The 19588-nt window shown below is 44.2% G+C and overlaps 2 protein-coding genes across 2 annotated transcripts in view; one reads left to right on the top strand and one right to left on the bottom strand.

Moving 5' to 3' along the window:
- The first annotated feature begins 4249 nt into the window (after positions 1 to 4249).
- On the top strand, positions 4250 to 7112 carry S100B (S100 calcium binding protein B). The gene is made up of 3 exons (XM_057389833.1): positions 4250 to 4306; positions 5214 to 5366; positions 5796 to 7112. Exons 2-3 carry the CDS (start codon positions 5229 to 5231, stop codon positions 5934 to 5936), a joined length of 279 nt encoding a protein of 92 aa, XP_057245816.1. The 5' UTR covers positions 4250 to 4306; positions 5214 to 5228; the 3' UTR covers positions 5937 to 7112.
- A 2842-nt stretch (positions 7113 to 9954) lies between these two features.
- Positions 9955 to 19588, bottom strand: part of DIP2A (disco interacting protein 2 homolog A) — a 78320-nt gene continuing 68686 nt past the window's right edge. The window contains exons 34-39 of the mRNA XM_057389797.1: positions 17096 to 17157; positions 16381 to 16438; positions 15617 to 15691; positions 14863 to 15037; positions 13477 to 13600; positions 9955 to 13161 (exon numbers count right to left, since the gene is read on the bottom strand). Coding sequence (XP_057245780.1) covers positions 12909 to 13161; positions 13477 to 13600; positions 14863 to 15037; positions 15617 to 15691; positions 16381 to 16438; positions 17096 to 17157 — 747 coding nt within the window. The 3' untranslated portion in view covers positions 9955 to 12908. The remainder of the gene's footprint in view (positions 13162 to 13476; positions 13601 to 14862; positions 15038 to 15616; positions 15692 to 16380; positions 16439 to 17095; positions 17158 to 19588) is intronic.

The raw sequence follows: 19588 nt of genomic DNA, 5'->3' as shown, positions 1-19588 counted from the left end.
CGTCCCACATGTCTGCCCCCGGCACGGCCACCGCGCTCGCTTGCCCAGGTGTGCATGCTCCCACAGACCCCGACAGACGCTCTGTCCTTTTGGATGTCAGCGCCAACCCCCTCGAGTGACTGTCCCCGCCTCCGTGCACCCCGCAAAGCCTGGGCGTGTGATTTCCTTGGTTAATGGAAACAACAAAACAACGGCGGCCCAGCCCAAGTGCCCAGCTCCTGTCCCTGCGGGCCATGAGGGACTGAGGACACGTGCCTGGGGGCAGTGCCAGCCGCGGGGACAATGCACCCCAACCCACGGGTGCCCACGCTCCCGCTGCCCCGTGCTCCCCCGCTGCTGTCACCGCCCCTGATCACCGTCCTCAGCTTGGCTCTCTAGGGGTGTCAGGCACCCGCCGAACACCGGGGCTCTGCCCGGGTSAGGAGGGGTGCGGCCGGCGGGGTGACACTCATAAAACACTGTTTTGCTCTACGCTACCATGGTGTCCCCAGCACGGGTGGGGGCATGTCACCTTCATGCAGATAGTGCCGTGGGGCACCAGTCCATAAAGAGGTGGCAGAGGTCCTCCCGTCCTGTCCTGTCCCAGTGACATCTCTTTCCTATTGCCCCTAATGTGGCATCACTCCCTTCCCAGGCCAAGTGTGCTTCAGCCCTTCAAAGCCTCTTGGCTCAAGAAGGCTCCCCAAAAGGAGGTACACAAGGATTGTAAATCTCAGAGATGCTGTACTTGCTGCTGCTGCGCTGTTGGAAGGGCTAGGTGGAAATTTAATGAGYACTTGTTTAAATGGAGTGATGAAATTCCTTTCAGCCATTCAGAGTGACCTGGCTTCTCTCCTGCCACAGAGGTGACACCAGACCAGGCTAAGCTGACAGAAAAGCCCCTCCATGCCTGTGCATTGCCCTGGGGCAAAAGGGCTGCTCCCAAATGTGGCACCCATCAGCRCCCCAGGACAGAAAAATGCCTGTCTATTAATATATATACTTATATTATACTTAATATTTATAGTATATAGTGCACAGTACAAGTTGAATTTAAAATACTCCTAGCAAATAGCTCTTCACTCATGTCAGAATGTCAGGGATTATTTGGAGAGGATACAGTAATTTTATTTGGGAAATTATTAAAGAATTAATTTGTTATTTATTTTACAAACTAGGCTTAGGCCACACACCGGTTCAGCCTCGACTATGCTCAGAAAGAGCCAAATATTTTTTGGATGGTGCTGGACTACTCCTGAGGGATAATGGATAGGGATAATGTCTTTGACTCATGTCTCTTCCCACTGATCGTCAGTAGGGAGAGCTGTGCTGCTTCACTTACACAGTTTGTATGAGCTGAGAGAAGTTTACTTTACATGGGTGTTGTATTTGGGGCTTAATAGTCTGTTTATTTTTGGTTTTAGAAAAAAAATTTGTCAATGAATCTGCTTGAAATGAGGTTCATGCAAGTACCTCCACTTCCCTGGGGATGCCAAAATCTTAAGRTAATTGATGGTAATATTTGCCTAAGGGGAGTGATGGAAGATGAACAACTTGGTTTTATTTATCTGTCTTTGTACAACTCACCTRCTGTAGAAATTTTTAATAGTTACCAAACTCCTGTTTGTTAGACATTGTTTTCATGCAAGTTTTTCTGTGTCTGACTGTCAGCTGGATTCAGCCAGGAACCAGCTCAGCTCTGGCTGCTGTGTTCGTAGGTGCCAGGGCAGCTGCTCCCTGCAATACTGCTCTGTGCTGGGATGCGAGTGGAGCCCTGCAGAGGCAGAGGCAGCTTCTTCACCCTCCCACCCAAATTCCTCTTCTTGCTTTACTTTTATTCTCCCAGTTCAATGACTGCTGGCCTTTGTCTCACRGTCTGGCAGAGCCTGGTGCCACACACACCAGAGAGACAAAGAAATAGGCTGGCTTTTCTCCCTGAGCCTGGTATGAAGAGCCCACATTGTGAGGGAGACAGGCAGAGGCCTCAAGTGTTTTGCTCAGCACTATCACCCCTTTGCTTCTTTAAACACATCARCCCAGAGCTCTGGCAAGGAAGCCCTGACCTTGAGGAAAGGAGCCCCAAGGCTGGSCTCGTTTGTTTGAAGATCAGGACATGAATTTAAGGATAACAGAAGCAGCTCTTTGGGCAGCACTGAAAGCACAGCCAGCCCACAGCCTCACACCATATCCAGACCTGCTGGAGCATCACTGGAGTAATCCAGGCCAGGAGAGCAGTCTGTGATGATGTGRGCCTGGAAAAGGATCAGGAAAGTCACTTGGAGCTGCTTATTAGCAGAGGCAGGAGAGGGTCGAAGTTTCTGGTGTTCACCCCTGATCCTGTGCTCCTTCCCATCCTATCAGCAGAACATTCCAGATCAYCACCTGTAAAATACAGAAGTCAGARTGATTTGGGGTGAAATGGACAGCAAGAATCATCAGGGAAGAGAATTTCAAGACTGTTCAAGTTTTGATCTGTCAAATGCTAATTTTTCTGTTCCATTTTAAGGAAAGGTCACTTTCCAGAATGACAYCAGAAAATGGTTKAAGGAGATGAGCTAGAATCTTGTCTCTGACTAGAAAAGGTTTGCTGTAATGCATTTCTTGGCTAAAGACTGAGGCTCGGGTTCTAGCAAATCAAATTGCTATCAACTGAAAAATGCTGTCTCTTTCCTGCTGACAGAGAGCCCCATTTATAGCCAGCTCTTACAAGAATGCAAATACCCTTGGAAAGAATCAAACAGTGCAAAATTGCTGACGAACTACCTCCACCCTAGAAACACCACTGCCTAAAAGCATCCCTGCTGTCCCTGCCAGTCCCACCAGAGCAGACAACTGGTGTAGTTTGCAATGCCCTAAGTGCAAGAATTTCACTGGTCAGGTAAATATTTAGAGTTGACTTACTCAGCCTGAATGCCAGGAAAATTATTTTTCCCCAAACCAGAGYTGGAACATGTTACAAAAGCTTTCATGACCTGATGTGAGGAAACAATTAATATAGATGGGTTTCTTTTACACTAGTATGTGAAAAAGTTTTTAAAGTAACATGGTAGGTGTTCTACCAGTAGTTTTGGGGAACACAGGAACTGCCAGGAAATATGGGTATGTCCAGGGTTTAGAGAAAAGTGCATTTAATGCTGGTTCACTGTGGCTGCTGGGGCTGGCAGGGACTTGTGAGCAAGTTTTGTACAAAAACCCCATTTAAAAAGTAAATAAAGAATTTAATTTTGAGATAACTTTTCAAAGTTCCTAAAAAGAAAAGATTTTTTTCTAGTGTGAATCAGTATACAAATAATAATCCCTCTTTTTCTGAGTTTTGCATGTTGATTTACACCTCCCTTGTCAGAATTGGTTCAAGATATTTGCAGTTTCACTTGTCTCTGGTGTTAGRTGGATATTTCTTGAACATTTCAACGTCTCTTGAACAATACACACAGAAAAGTATAAGGCCTATGCTCACACTGACTGCAAAATGTATTCCCACCGAGGCTTTCACTCACTCCCATGGTTTGAATGGTGTTGCACAAGAAACAATGGTTTCAGTTTGACAAAGCATTTTGTTGGTGGTAGCAAAGCATTTGTTTGGTGAAGCTGARTGAATTGAAATAACCATGTTTTCCCTGTCTGGCCTGACTCTACAATCTTAAAACAGTAGAGAGCAGAAAAAGTGTGTTCAATATTAATAGTGTACTTCCACTGACTTGGGGTAAACGTARTGAAAAGATGGGATGTACAAGGAACTGCTATTTTTGCATACTCACTGTTCAGAGCGGAACAGCAGCTTTAAAGAAAGCATTCACATCTTTGAATTGCAATTGATTTACAGAACATTCTGTGCACAGAAAGACACCCATCTAACGAACAGTGAGTAGGCATTCCATCTTTGAAAAACAWGAACAAATAAATGGCATCATAATAAATATATTTGTAATGCGTAACAAATGGCTTTAGGATAATCTCCAAGTGCTCGTTTACAAAACAAAATCAGTTTACTGCATACACTTTGAAACAGGCTGTATCACTACGTGTGTGTCACCTGTAAAAACTGGTTGATTGCAACTATGTYCCCTTGCCATCTTCAGCAAACAAGTGAAGCAGGCGTTGTTTTCYCCYCACCAGGCTCCTTTCCAGCGGCTCCCCGTGGGCAGAGGGCCCGGTGCCCGCGGGCAGCGCTGCGGAGCGGGCACAGCGCCCGCTCGGACACCCCGCCCCGCCCCGCTGCCTCCCCGCTCCCGCGGCCATAAGAAGCCAGCGGCCACCGCGGTGCATCCCAAGCCATCCCGAGCCATCCTGAGCCATCCTGAGCCACAGCCCCGCCGGCAGCAGCGAGGTGAGAGGGGCCGGGGGACGCCGGGGGGCTGTCCTGGGAGGGGTGGGGACACTGTCAGGGCTGTATTGCCGCTCCACGGCACCTCTGCGGAGCTGGCGGAGCGCTGGAGCCTTGCGGAGGGAAGAACCAGGGCAGGAGAATGCAAAGGGCTCTTAGGATATTTCCTACCTTGTCTGGGAACAGTCTTTCAGTTCGGACACTGSTGAGCAGAGGAGGACATCAGCTGATCAGTGGGATGAGATTCAGTATCTTGTGATGGAGAAACAGGAGCCGGGGTCGCAGGGCAGGAGAATTTACCTGTGGAATATGAACGAACCAAGTGCCAGGCAATAAGGATTTTTTTTTATTTCCCTAGCTTTTGGGAAAGTGGGCTGGCAGCTCTCCCTTTTCGATCAGTCTCTTTGGTTCATCCGTTTGTGAAATCTGTAGGGAACGCTGCAATCCAAATTATTATCATCCCAAAGAGGGTCTCCAGCTCAAGTGCAGGAAAGGGAGTTTTGAGAGGTGCTCATTTTGACCTCCTGGCACTTATCAAAACTGGTTTCTACCCGGTTGTCCTGACTGCTGGGCTGGAGACAGGTCTGCAAGAAAGGCATAAGAGGAAGGGACCTGTGRCAGCAGGGACAGCAAAACATTTGTGAAACTCCAGAGCAGAACTGTCCCCCTGCCTGTCCACTCCTCATCTTGTGGCTCTGCTGGCTTCAAGAGCCCCTGGCAGCAGTTGTGGTGTCTCTGGACCGTGTCCCTGGAGCCAGAGCTGCTGCCAGTGCTTCCCAGAGGAATACCCCGAGTGCAGGTCCGAGCTTGCTGATCCATGGGCAGAGCCCAGGGGTGGCCATGATTCCAAAGCAATAGGAATTGCTGGAGTTTGCCCAGGCTGCGTTCCCACCATCCCCTCTGACCCCAGGGCCACGCCGCGACCATGTCTGAGCTGGAGAAGGCAATGATCGCTATCATCGATGCCTTCCACCAGTACTCCGGGAAGGAGGGRGACAAGCACAAGCTGAAGAAATCGGAACTGAAGGAGCTCATCAACAATGAGCTGACCCATTTCCTCGGGGTAGGTACTGCGTTCCACTGTCTCCCTTCTCTTCAGGCAGCACAGGCAAAGGCAGCACAGGCAAAGGGCTTTATTTACACAGCAGGGCATGAAATCCTTTGCTCCAGCTCTGCAGAGCAGCAGGATGAGGGCAACAGCCTGTAGGGCAGGCTGAGGTGTGGGTTGGATACTAGGGAAATTACCTTCCCTGCCRCAGGAGCACAGCCTTGCCCCAAGGGGCTCAAGGTGTCCCTTCCCAGCAGCTCAGCTGCGGCTGCAATTCCAAGAGGCACAGGACAGTGCCCCACCAGAGTGGGAACAGCCACAAGCTATTTGGGATGGGTCTGAACAGAGACTCAGCCATGAGAGCACTTGACAAATGGGGATGTGGTATTGTCTGGGCCTCACTGTGCTCCTCCCAGCTTTGGCTGACTTTTCCTATYCCTTCAGGAGATCAAAGACCAGGAGACTGTGGACAAAGTCATGGAGGCACTGGACTGCGACGGGGATGCAGAATGCGACTTCCAGGAGTTCGTGGCCTTCATTGCGATGGTCACTGCCGCTTGCCACGAGTTCTTTGAGCACGAGTGAATTTTGGGAAGCAGGCAAGCCTCTTCTGCTCGYGCTGGAGAGAGGCAAGGCAGCATTGCTCCTCTGGGAAAGGACTGGRTGTGATTACAGGCGCCTTAGAGTTCAGCTTGTGCCTAGACTTAAGCAGCTTATTAAAAGTGCTGTGGCTTTGTGAACAAGAAGCACCGGTGCAGCTCGGGAAAGGCCATTGGCTCATGCCCACTGGGTTGGATGCAGTGAGTGAGTGCCTTGCCTCAAGCTCCTTCCCTGCTGCTGTTAGTCAGCAATGTGCATGGGGCTAGAAGCACAGGGATGCTGTGATCCAAGCTTGCAGGCAAAGGAAAAAGGGAAATTCAAGGGTTGAAGGAGGAGGTGATGCAGAGAGGCTGGTTATGGAAACCTGCTGAGCCCACTGGCCTGAACKGGAAGGCTCCCAGTGATTCCTGTGGGCCCTGTGCATGGCATTAACCCAGGAAACTCAGCTCCTGTACCCTCACAGGTGCTCAGTAGAGCCCACCCATTTTTTGGCACATTGAGACACCCTCGGCTTGCAAGGCAATGTATAACAATGCAAAAGCGTAACCATCTGACAGCTCAGGCTTTTCTCATGACCATTCCTGCATTTAGCAGCTGCAGAACTAGAAGCAATGTTGTGTGAGGCTCCTGTGCTGGGGTCAGCTCCTGCACCTGGGATATAAATGCCTTGGCAAGGTGTCCAGGCTCATCACAAGGGGCAGGGATTGGCCCAGTGTGACCACAGACCAGGCACAGCCTCCTGAGTGTGGAAATTATAATAAAATGTTGGTTTGGCCTCTGGTGATAAACGTGTCCTTTTGTGCCAGGCTRCCCTGCACTGACAGAGGAAGGCTGGGGGATCCAGCCTGAAGCGCTGCTACAGCTCATGGCCCCCGGTTTCTTGTTGGGTACTGACCCCTGATCTCCTCCCTGGTGTCCTGTGACAGGCCAGATGGCCCATGATTGTGACCAGCACTGTGCTCCATCTGGCTGCCCACACTGGCAGGTGTACCTGCCAGGATAAGGGAACACATGGCTCCTCAGCAGGATGTGTCTGCTGCTACCAGGGTCATCCAGGGGTTTGCAGTGGTGAGCCCTTGCAAATCCTCAACTAAACCCAGGACAACCTTCCCAAAGCCTGTGCTTCTGCCTTTTCARTCTKCACCTGTGCCTCRGGGTGATTTTATGACKATAATCTATTCCTGWTCATCTGCTTTATGCCCAGAAATGGGTCCTGTAGCTTTAGGGTGAGGCCAGGGCAGGTTYRGGAGCCGGRGGAACTCTGGYRYGGGTTTTGTTCAAGCTCTCACTCTCCCGTGTGCTCGGTTTGCYGKGCAATCAGAGGCTGCATCGTTGCTTTKAGCTTGCTTGGTTTGTGTTAGCTTAGGCAGGAAGTTGTTCTCTGGACTGTAGAACCAATTCTTCRGTGATTTATGTTGTTTTCTCTCGGACTGTTCCACTTCCATTTTTGGTCTGAATCAGATCATTGGCGGGAGTGCCATGGGGACTACTTTGGCCCCAGACCTCAGGAGAAGCTGAACCAAGGAAAGAAAGGGCTCTAAATCCACCAGCTTCATCTGCTGCAAGGAGCAGACCAACATCAGAGGTTCCCCAGGTTCCCATCTGTTTTCCTTTTCCCCCTGAGCTCCCATGTGGACTCTTCTTCCCCCGCCAAGACAAAGCCATGCATCATTTTATTGTTTCTGGCCACATGCTCAGTAGTTTTTACCTTCYCCKGGCATTTTGGGGTTTTTGTTCTGCTGTGGGTGGGTGTGGGTAAGGCTCTGAAGGGTCAATATCTAACAGTTATTAATTTTTTCCTGTGCCCTCCAGGCACCTTGTTTATTAAATAAACACGTTTTCTTTTCAATTTCCTCCAGAAAATGCATTTCGTGTCGGTGGAAAGGGATTGCTGAAACCCTTTTTTTTAGAGGAAACATTCATTCCAGGAGTTTTCTCCTAAAATTGTCTCTAAACCGGGACAATCTACCATCCAGCTCAGCAATACCTGTGAGTTGGGCCTTCCTGGCACGCGGCATCAATAGTGACAGATTCACAGCAAATATGCTCTCAGATGGTACTGGTTTTACCTCATTCCACATTTTATAATGATTTCATGCACGAAGTGACATCTTTGGACAGGGACCATCTTGCTGTTCTCACCAGCCTCCCCTCTCCCTGTATCAGACAAAAATTATCAACACTGTAAGAGCATTTACACACACCCCTCCCTTCCTAAATGTTCTTCCATACAGGATCTTACCAGGACTGCTGATTGTTGCTCATCTAAAAAAACATATCCTTCATCTTAACTGCTGATGGAAGTGGGTCCAGGCTGAGTTATGCAAAAGCAGAGCTCACATGCTGACAGCAAGAAAAAAAATTAATCCTCAAAAGAAAGCTACGCTTTTTTTCCCCCACAAATGAGATGCGAACATTTACAGAGCCCAGAAAAGGAAYAGAACCAACCATTGCACTGTCATTCACATTTGGCAGAGAAAAGTGGCAGAAATAAACCATGATTTTGCAATTAATTTGCTTAGACAAGTTTTAAGGAATGCTAGAAAAAATAGCACTTTTATGTTTAGGTAAGAACAGGGTTAAAAGGACCAGAAGTGACTGGAAGAAAATACAATGGTGATTTTAATAAYATGTATTGAAATGCAAAAAAATAGAACTTTGCTTATATGGCACTGGCATAACCAAACCACACCATAAAGCCTGGTGTGCCAAAACAACACAAAAATAACACAAAATCCAAAGACAAAATCTAAGGACCATAGCGAAAACCCACATTAGAACTGGTCATGACAACGAATYCTGGCCTGCAAATATGTCACTTGAAATATCTGACCACATAAATATTTCAAGTATATTAACCAGCTGCTTCCATTTTTCCACTAATAAATGCTGGGTAATGATCAGCAATAAACAAGGGTATTAAAGCAACCTCATAGTACTGTTGCTAAAATTACATAAAGGTTTTAAAATGCTGGTATGAAGTGTTGGCTGCAATAAAGGCAGTTTCATTAATGTTTACAAGATTATTTAATACTCACTTGCACCCCAGAATAAATCTKAAACATTCTGCTTCAACAGCATTCCCTCAGAGTACTGAGGGCCAGTGAGCCAGCAAAAACAGCTCAGGAGACATGGCTTAGAAATATCTCGTTAGTACATTTTATATTCTGACAAATCAGGCAACCAACCAATCTAAAAATTGTCCTTGTACCTTCTCCACAAGCTGGGAGCTCAGTGTCACATTCAGTTTAAGATGAATTACAGACTTTTGAATTTTGAGAAAGATGAGTTAAGTTGCTTTGGCACTGAAATCCAGCGTGCTTTAAACATGTCACACACAGCACTTTCTGGATGCAAGGCTCAATCCCTGGCTGGAATTAAGTGAGAAAAACAGCAAAGGCTCCAAGATGCCGTTGTCTCCTGCATTGCCATTATGTGCASTGCTTTTAAACACAAATCACGTTCTGCAGGACCAAGTCATGCTTGTTTCCTAAACCTACTGTCAGTACAAATCGTTTCTGTAGATGCCTCACCTCTCTTGTCTTTTCAAACAAAACATCTGCCTTTGTTTAAGAGACTACAACTTCATTTACTTCCATAAACAAGGACCTAAGTTAAGCAGGTGCTTTGGTCAGGAACCYTTCAAAAGTCTGGGTTAAAAAATGCACGTAACATGGAAAGGAGCTCTGGGAATTTTTTTTCAAGATGGGATGCCCTGTGTTCATCAGTAACCAGTGTTCTGCACACTTGGGCTGACCGTGGGCCCAGCAATCTGACCMTTCTGCTGCACCCCAAAGTTTGCACTGAACTCGGTGTCAGAGGAAGGAAACCCCTTAGAAACACACTCTGGAGTAATGCTGCAGCAGCACATCATCTTGTCTGGATAAAAACTAAACCAGACAACYTACCTCCCATGAGCCACATTGCAAGAGGGACAGCAAAAGTTGTTTTAGGGATTTTTTACAGCCTTTCCACACTGCTGGAGCTGCTGGAAATGACATAACTTTTAAATTTTAATTAATGGYTTTATCTTGTTTTAATTAATCATAACAAGCATAGTAATTATAAGCAATGTGCTAGTCTTAAATCACTTTTAGACAGCATTTAGCAAAGTTGGCCTAAGTTACTTTTATGGGAACAYATAAAAGAGACCTTAAGTTTTGATAAACTAACTCTGATGTGCTTCAATGAACAAAGCCTGGGAGAGAAAGATGTATTGTTGAAGACGGGTATCTGGAATGCAGAATTCATGGAGTACAAGGACATTCTGCAGAAATCAGAAGAGACTGACAAAGACTGTTTCTGTGTGTTGTAAAGTCCCTGGTGGAGGAAAGAGATCGTAAAAATCCTAAAAATATGGACTAATTAGCATGAAGAGCAAGGATTCAATAACCAAAGAGGACAGTATACTAATGAATGAAAGAGAATTATGCAATTTAGAACCAATGAACATTAATTTGTTTGTGAAAAATGTAGAAATAGGTGAAGAAGTTTTGTACCAGTGTCCGTGTAGCAGCTGGAATTTTGTCAGCCACTCACAAACYCTGGCCAGGAATAAAATACTGCCTCACTCTCCAGAGCTACAAAGACACTGTTAGCAGGTTTTCTTTACCCTGACAGTTCTGGATGATTTTGGTAGCGCAGCAGTTGCTGTGGGTCAGCCTGGTGATGAGGTTGTTGGAGAGAATCATCTCAGTCCTGCTGTTTCTGCTTCCTTTTCCTTTTCAGCAAGTGCTTTCTCCCTGGCAGTCAGCAGCCTGGATCTGGCATCAGGCCTCCTTCTGTCCAGCTGGTGCCTCCTGCAGTGTTTTCCAACAGTGTGAACTTTGGTGGATGTCCAGCTGCAAACCAAGCAGGGGCACAGCAGTCTATGCCTGGAGCTGGAGCTCAAGGCCCTGGAAAACCTTGGCCATGCATGGAGCTGCTGCTTGGTGGCACCAAGGCAGTGACATCAAAGGGCCTGCCACTCATCACCCTGGCAGTGACATTGTGCCAACACAGCCCCATGGCAGCGGTGTCACACGGGATGTGGTGATGGCAGCTTGCCAGAGGTTCAAAACACAGGAAATTCAGGACCATTTCGGTTTTACAACTGCTTTTTCTGCAAAGCAGCTGCAGTGAAGCTTTGCAGAAGCTTTAAGCATTAAACTGAAACATGGGTGAGAACTGTGCTAAGCCAAGGTTTTGACCTAACAACCTAAGTTTTAACATTCATTAAGTCAGATTGGCAAGAGCTGTTTTGAAATGTTTAATGAGCTTTTTGATTTCAGATTTACTTTACAAGGCAACTTGTCTCACTGTCATCAGAATTCTCAATACAAAATTCTTACAATGCTTTATTTCCTAAAAAACTACCACATGGAACTGGGGTGAGGGAGTTCTCACCTTTTGCCAGCTGTTTGGGTAGGAGGGGTGTCCCAGTCTGCTGCTGGAGGCTGCACTACTCAAACAATACCTTACTCAAGTTCTGTACATAATTACAGAGTATGCAGCTGTATAATACACCACAGGCAAACACCATCAGGGCACATAACTACTACAGAGGAGAGCTTTTTCATGAAGATTTCAGAGTTTATTTGACCATAGATARATCTGATATATCAGGGGACTGACATCCATCTTTCTTAGGCACTGATCCAGGCAGAATTGCCTTGCAGAAAAAACTGGCTCTTTTGCCAAACTCGTGCATTGTTAAAAAWTTTTTATGAAGCTCTCAAAGTCTTTAACAAATCTATAAAAATAATTATTTGCTAGTGTCGTGCTCACCTTCAAACACAGAAGTATTTGATTAACTTYATATACTCTTTCTGCATTAGGTTCAGTGCAGTATTAGATCAGGCAGAAACTTCAAAACCTTGTTTAGTCCAACTGTGACTCAACCAACTGGATAGTTTAGCCTTAACAGAAGAGTTTAAATACAACTCCAAAGAAAACAAAGGAAGTTTGTACCACAGCAGCTCAAGCTAACTAACACTGAATAGATTTTCCATGGTGAGAAAAAGAAGTTACTATTGTAAGTTTTAGCACAGGATATTCAGGGAAAACATATTGTAAGCCAGTGCTTTGAAAACATTTGTACAAATCRTTCAGAGACTAGTGGCTGTGGAATGGATTTTCAAATCCTTGGCATGATGCAGGGCAGGAAGTAACAGCTAACAMTATGAAAACAAGCGACTTTGACATGGAGTTAGAAGAGCAAGAGCACTGAAAGCTCCTGCATCAAGTACTTTAAACTGAATATTACTTTATATTTTATTAAAAAGTTTACAGCATTACAGAGACCAGCATGGCACCATAAGTAACCTTGTTACAGTTGCAGTTTTTGTTTTTGCTTGGTACAAAAAAGCTGAACAGCAGCATAACTGTTACACTGAATCCAGGATTGGAATGGATTGGCTTCTTTTGAACAGGGATGAGTCAGTGATCTAAAATAAAAYGGCTGCATTTTTAAATCTCAAATATGTGCAAAATTCCTTTCAGTAGAGAATGTGGTAGAGGTGTGTGCAATGTTGAAGGTTAGGTCCCAACCCTGATACTGCTGATATGCTGCAGTCATATGGAGGGTGAACTCTGGATGGTTATTCACTACTTTGGGTGCTGTTTGCAGGAGTCCTCCTCACAGCTGGTGTTCTCTCCCCACCCCACTCTATGTCCTTTTATGCAGTGCATCAAGTACTGACATTCATAATTGTTCACCACCACCCCCGAAAATAAAACTGGTCCATGATAGTTCCTTCAGGAATTCCAGTAAACTCTCTGTAAGACAGCTGTGACTGTTAGAATGGATTTATGAAAGCAAATGCAATCTGGGAGATGAAGGTCTGTATGTAAAGAGAAGYATCTCCATTTTCCTAAGGTCTTCAACAGCTTTTAAAAACACAGAGCATGGATTCCAATGTTATTATGAGGAAAGTTCCTTGTATTTTGGTGCTTTAGCCTTGATGTGATTTGCTGTTTTCACATGTTGTAGGCAACATAAATAGGATCCAACTGATCAGCTAAAAATCCGTCTCTCAAGTGCATCCTCTGCTTCTCGCCACGGGAGTTGATGGGGATGACCCCGGGATCCACGATGACCACGACCCCGACGATGAGATAATGCTCCTCCAGGACCACATTTGTCACCAGTGCCACCAGATCCAGCGCCTCCTGCTCRGAGCCTTCCAGCTCCACCACCACCACCAGCAGGTTTGTCCATGTAAACACAGCACTGTCGGCATGACACACATGTTAATGGGGAGGAAAAAATACCTAGACAAGCTATTAAAAGAAAGACAAAGACCTCCCAAAGCGTACAAATAAACCTGAATGCTTTGGCTGCAGGTCCTCTCCAGCATCAATGATATATTATATCACTCATTAGGGCCAAATGAGAATAATACAGGTGAGAAGACACCATCCATTAAATCCCTGAGATTGTTTACCACACCCACATGTGCACATTCCAACAGAGCCAAGGAAGTTACAAGTTCTTCTGCTTTAGAAGAAATAAAATGATACAGAAAAATAATGCTGAGGTTCTTACCATTCTGCAATGCTCTTGTGTGCCCTGATTACAGAGGTTTCTATGTCAATGGGGTGGTACCTCATTCCTCTGAGCTCCAGTGTTTCATCCAAAGAGCCCACCACATACAGGGCATCGTGTCTCTCTGCAATASAGCACATTTCAACATCATTACATCCACATGACAGTCACTTGTATGTACTTATTCCAATATGCTCCCAGTGCTTCCTAGGGGAATGAGTCTATAAKACAAGCTCCAGCATTTGGAGAGAATTAAGGGCTCATGTAGCACTTCTGCCTATTGACTCCAAGCAAATGAAACCACACTGAAAAGAATTTCTGGGTCATCCAATTCTGTCCTTTTACTCATGTAATGTAACCTCAGTTCATAAACACAAATCAAAATCCACCATTGAAACTTCTTTTTGTTCCACTATTCCTACCAAAGAACTCTTCTGCTCGATRTGAACACTTCTCCAATTTCCAAATTTAACTTCTTTTCTTTTAACATCAGCTTATACCCATTTGTCCTCATGCCAGCAAAATTTTACTTCTTAAGTTTCCACAGTAAGAACAATTTTGTCCTCTCCCCAGCCTTAGCTTTGCCAGGTTAAATAAGCACAGCTCTCCTAGATCCTTCCTGAAGGACAGACTCCCCACATTCATCCTGTAAATCTGTTAAGTTCTACTTTGCTTTTTCTTTGTTATCACTTTTATTGTTTTGCTGAATTGTGTCACTTTAAGTGAAAATCATGCTGGGAAGCTCTATTTCATGTGTACTGTATGTTGACTCACTGTAYAAAGCCTCTCAAAAGCTAAACAACAACTGACATTGCTCCATGTGATAAAAATCTCCATAATATGTGATTTTTCAGAAAGCTACAAGGCACAAAAACTTGCTTTTATTATCATTTAGTGGCAGCAGTCAGGACACTGACACTATCCATGTGAACACCATCAYTCATTTAAGTCAAATCAGAGAAAATCAGCAAAATGCATTTGYTATTAAGTTAAAAGCATACAAACTCCTTTCCTTAGGATGTTCAGAGATTGATTTTTTTTAAAAAAATATATGATAATCAAGAGCTCTATCTACTTTGTACTCTGTCTCAACAGAGAACAGATGGAAGAKAAACTTTTCCCAAATTTAGACATCTTGGCTTAGATCAAAACCCCCCAAGATTTAACAATTTCTTTACTGGAAAGTTTATCCTCTGGACCTTTGACTTCTGAAAGGGTGCAAAATCACTGGTGCCTGTGCTGAATGACAGAACATCTCCTCTTTAATTTAGGAGTCTTCCATGATGGAAGTCAGCAAAAACTTGCTGGACAGCCTCCTCTTTGCTGGCTCAGCTTCCCCGTGAGGTGCCTGACACAGGAGCCCTTGTCCCTCTGTTTCCCTCTCACCTCCACTGGCATCAGTCAGCTCTGTYCTGCGCAGGAAGCCCAGGTAGCCAGTGCGAGCCCACAGGGTCTGAGTGTCCCCAAAACTCAGGCGAGCAGTAAAGTGATCAGCGTGCAGTGCTTCTTCTCCATACACCGTGTAGTAGCCAGTAGCATTGTGTGGGCTACTCACCCATATCTACAGGATAAACCAAATCCAAACCAGAGTAAACATGATTTTTTTGTAAGTTATTTTGCCAGACACAGACAGCATCATTGATTGATTTTAAAGATCTGTTTCACTGGTAATTTTGACTACTCCAAAATGCCAGTTTTATTGAAATCATTAGCTTCTGACCAGAGAAAAGGAGTTTTATATACATGCAATTGGGGGATGGTAAAGGCCATTAAAAAATGACCATGCATTTGGCTTACTGGAAAGGAACATCTCCTAACCTATTAGCMAGGCACCTTATTACATAACAAAAGATGCCTACAAAACAAAGGTTAAACCAAGCAGCAAATTACCTTATTGCTGCTGCCCACTGATGGGAGGACATCCCTACCTGTTCTAGCTGCCAGGCCGACAGGGACAAGTGCCCTGGTGCTGTGCAGCCACGTCTGCAGGAATGCAAACAGTACAAGCTCTCTGCGGGGTTCCCTCACACACCAGGGTGATCCTGGCCATCCCACTCAGGAAAAGGCATTTATCTAACAGGAGGTATCAGTGCATCACATCACTGCTGATAAACATCATACAACAGCACCAAAGCTTTACCTCTCCTAAATGCGAGTCTCCCAGAGGTCCCTTGGTTTCTGTGTGTGCTATGATGACCTTTACTCCCGGAAGAATCTCGAATAAGAAGCAAACAGAAGTCAAGAATATGAATTAATTAAAAKAAAAGTTAATTAGAAGTTAACAGTCTGTGCTTCCCTTACTACTTCTCTCTGCACCACAGAKACCAACCATCTCTTCCTAGCACTGTTGTTTAACTTGTTAAATCACTTTAACTCTGAGCAGCTGTTTCACACCAACCAAATGCCTCCCACATGAAAGCCTCTCATTTGTTTCAGTGGTAGCAGCTTATTCTATTGCTTCATGTGATGCACCTGGCTTCACTTTAACTACCCAATCATAACAGGCTCTCCTGGACACACTCTGATAGCTCTGCTTGTCCCACATACTCTGTACTGAGATCCAGATGATGCAGCTCCACGCCTAGATAAGGGCCATGAGGACATAATTAATGAGTGTCACAATGGCTTTAAACTGAAAGAGGAGGTTTAGGTTAGATGTTGGGGAGAAATCCTCCCCTGTGAGGGTGGGGAGGCCCTGGCACAGGTTGTCCAGAGCAGCTGTGGCTGCCCCATCCCTGGAAGTGTCCAGGGCCAGGTTGGATGGGGCTTGGAGCAACCCGATCTAGTGGAAAGTGTCCCTGCCCATGGCAGACAGGGACTGGAATGGGATGAGCTTTAAAGTCCTTTCCAACCCAAAGCACTCTGTGATACTGTGAGGAGGAAGGATCACACTCGGTCTCTCACCTTCCCAGACTCCATAAGTGGCAGACTGTGTGGTGAACCCCTCTCTACCAAACGCACCCTGAGAAAATAAGAGGATACATTTGTACAAAGCTTTAAAAACTTTAAACACAAGTTAAGCACATGTGTTTCAGTATATCCATTGCCACCCCATCATTAGCTGCACTGAGCTGCAATGAATCACCCAGTTACTCTCAGTTATTCACAACTTACAGTTACAAGTTTCTAGCTGTCTTCAAAACCTCCCTATTAGCATTCCCACAGACCATTTGTCTTTTGAGAATCTGTAACTCTGCTCTCTAGAAAGATGAGTAACTTTTTGCAAGAAAGCCTGAAGGTTGCAGTCCCACCAGCATTTTAAATTCTCCTTCTTTTCTGGACTCTCCTGGACCTCTGTCACACTGAGCCATGGCAGAGSATCAGCAGGAATTACAAACAGTAAAGAGCAAGCAGCCTAACTGGAATTAAGTGACACAAGGAAGGCTGAGGGAACCCAGTTCTTTCGGTTTGAAGGAAAAAAACACCTAAGGGAGACTAACTATTTCCACTACCTAAAGGATTATTAGAGAGAAGAAATCTTGGAATTGCACAGCACAGGGATATAAAATGGCAGGGAGTCAGTTGGCTGCTGGCAAGGATATTTCAACAAACCAGTGCAATGAGGTTAAAGTTTCTTCTCTACAGCCATCAAAGAGTTAATGCTTTAAACAGACTGTACCTGTCATGTCGAAGTGCTCTCATATCTACATAGACTGTTGTTGGGTCTGGTCCTGCTGTTCCCTAAGAATAAGAGGAAGAAACAAAYTCAACARAAGCCACAGCATCCTRCTTTCATTCTCACAGCCACRTAARTTCACCAATTTCTCTCCCTTTTTTACTGACACTTATAAAGCACTTCCCTAGTGCACAAGAAATAGAGTAAAGTAGCCCCCCTTGCTACAGTGATTGCCAYAGAGCCTTTGCTTTTTATGGAATCAGTCAATAAATGCACAAGTGAAGTATGCAGTACACATAACTCTAAATTTGCACTATTTTAAAATTTAAAATTCAGCTTTTAAGATTTCATTTGACTAAGCACCTGCTCTAAAACGCACACAGCCAGTGCAAAAGGATGTGAGCATAAACCTGTGTGGGCCTGGTCCCTAACACTGCAGAATCAGATGGACTTTGGGAYGTGACAAGCACACATGCATCACTATACCTGTTCAGCCAGCTTGCCCAGCCTGTTCGGCTGACAGCACCACCACAAACAGAAGTTACAGAGGCCATCAAAGTGTAGGAAACAGAGAGAAAGGGGAAAAAAAGGAAATACAAACAAAGAGGCACTGGAAACACAAGATACACACAATAAGACAGAAAACAAAACTCACACTGTTTTAGAATGAAAAGAGAATTTCCATTTCAGATTATTTAAGAGCTTGGCACTTTTAGGTRTTTCTTTGGGAAACATGCAAGTCACAGATAATGAACAAAAGAGGGCTAAGTCAACTCATACATTRCTTTGTAATAAACCCCTTCTCCCCCTATAAGACTGATTGCAGCTTCAGAAACACCTTCTCCGTTAACCATTTCAGCAGGGTAGGAAGACATGTACTCATYTGCCTGCTAATTTGTATCAAAAGTTTGATCATTCATTTACATTCATTTAAATCCAATTAATTAAAAAAGTCTGATACAGGTATCACTTTGGAAAAATGGGAGAAAAGAAGTAGAAAACCCCTCCCTCTAAAAAGGGGCTCAAAAACCGAAAACAGAGATGAAAAAGGAATAAAATGAAGAGGAAGCTTAACTACCCAGCAGTCCTGCATTCCTCATGGGGTTTTTTTGGAGCACTTTTCATGTTGCTATTCAGTATTCCGTTTATCCCAAACAGGCTTTTGAAATTTTTATGCACACAGGCAATTTGAAAAGCTGTTCATTCATACTTGGCAACTGAAATGTTTCATTCAATGAATTAAAAATCTTAATTTGCAGTGATTTTGATTTCATGTGTATCCTTCCTGTTTTTCCATCTACTGATTCATAAAATCACTCTGACCTTATTTCTTTATAACCATTTAGCTTGGTCTTGTTAAAAATCCTTTTCCCTTTTATTGTGAAAGAAACTATAGAAACTAAGGAAACAATTGTGAATGGCAACATATTTAAGTAATTCATGTCCCAGAATATCTCTTTTGCAGGAAACAYAGAACACTAATATATTCTGAGAGGAAAAAAGGCTTTTCTTCATSTAATGGGCACCAGGAAGAAGAAAAAAGGAAAAATGAAGTTTTGCAGAAGTACAGCAGAAATTTCATAGAATATTTTATTAAATGTAATTTATACAAGTAAAATTGGGAATTAAATTTACAATTACACATACTCAATCCATGTGCTCCCTAAGATACTCCCCAYACAAATACTGCCTCATCTGAAACCTGAGCACTTTAATTATTAACTCAAGCATCCTACAAACCCTAGGGTGCTTTCCCATTTTTTAGTCCATGCTTACTTAATACCTGATTTTTCAGGTAAGTTTTGAAATATGTATTTTTGAATATGTATTTTTTTTAATCTCCTGACTGGAAAAGAAATATTAAGGAAAGTTAGACTTAATCTAGTTGAATTACACATAAAAGATTATTATCAGCTGAATACTAAACTGCCCAAGGTGGTTCTGGCCCACAGCATGTCATTATCTCCAGACTGTGAAGCAGGGCTGAGTACTTTGTGAGCATATCCTCCTCCTCAAAGCTTGCAATTTTATACTTTTAAGTAAAATAATAGTCCAGCTCTCACAAAAGGTGAGACAAAAATACTTGCATGTTGATAATACTCATTTGAGACCTTTAAAAGTCAAAAATCCTCCCAACTGTGTCAGTTTTCYGGGTCTTATTTGAAGAATTCTGTCTTCCATTTAATTCCACATTACACAAAACAAGACAAAATCTGAATCACACAAAAGCTGAAACAGCASTGCTTGTAATGTAATATTTATGAAYAGGAWGCTGTTTATTTAATACTGCTCCTGYRTRGTAGGAAGGAATCAAGTTTCTTAGTASTGACCCTCTGGATTAGAAAAGCAAGTCAACTTGTCAATTAGTACAAATAATGAAATTATCATAATCAACATAATATTAAATATCTTMCYAAAAAGCTTATTTAACTTGGTGATRAAGCAAGCAAGCAATAAAGCTCYAKTTCAGTAGAAAAAGAAATCCATYAAGCTGAA

This window comes from Malurus melanocephalus, unplaced genomic scaffold (assembly GCF_030028575.1).
Source record: "Malurus melanocephalus ecotype Western Australia unplaced genomic scaffold, MMel_1.1 scaffold_20, whole genome shotgun sequence".
NCBI lineage: Eukaryota > Metazoa > Chordata > Aves > Passeriformes > Maluridae > Malurus > Malurus melanocephalus.
This window is presented reverse-complemented; position numbering and strand designations above follow the sequence as displayed.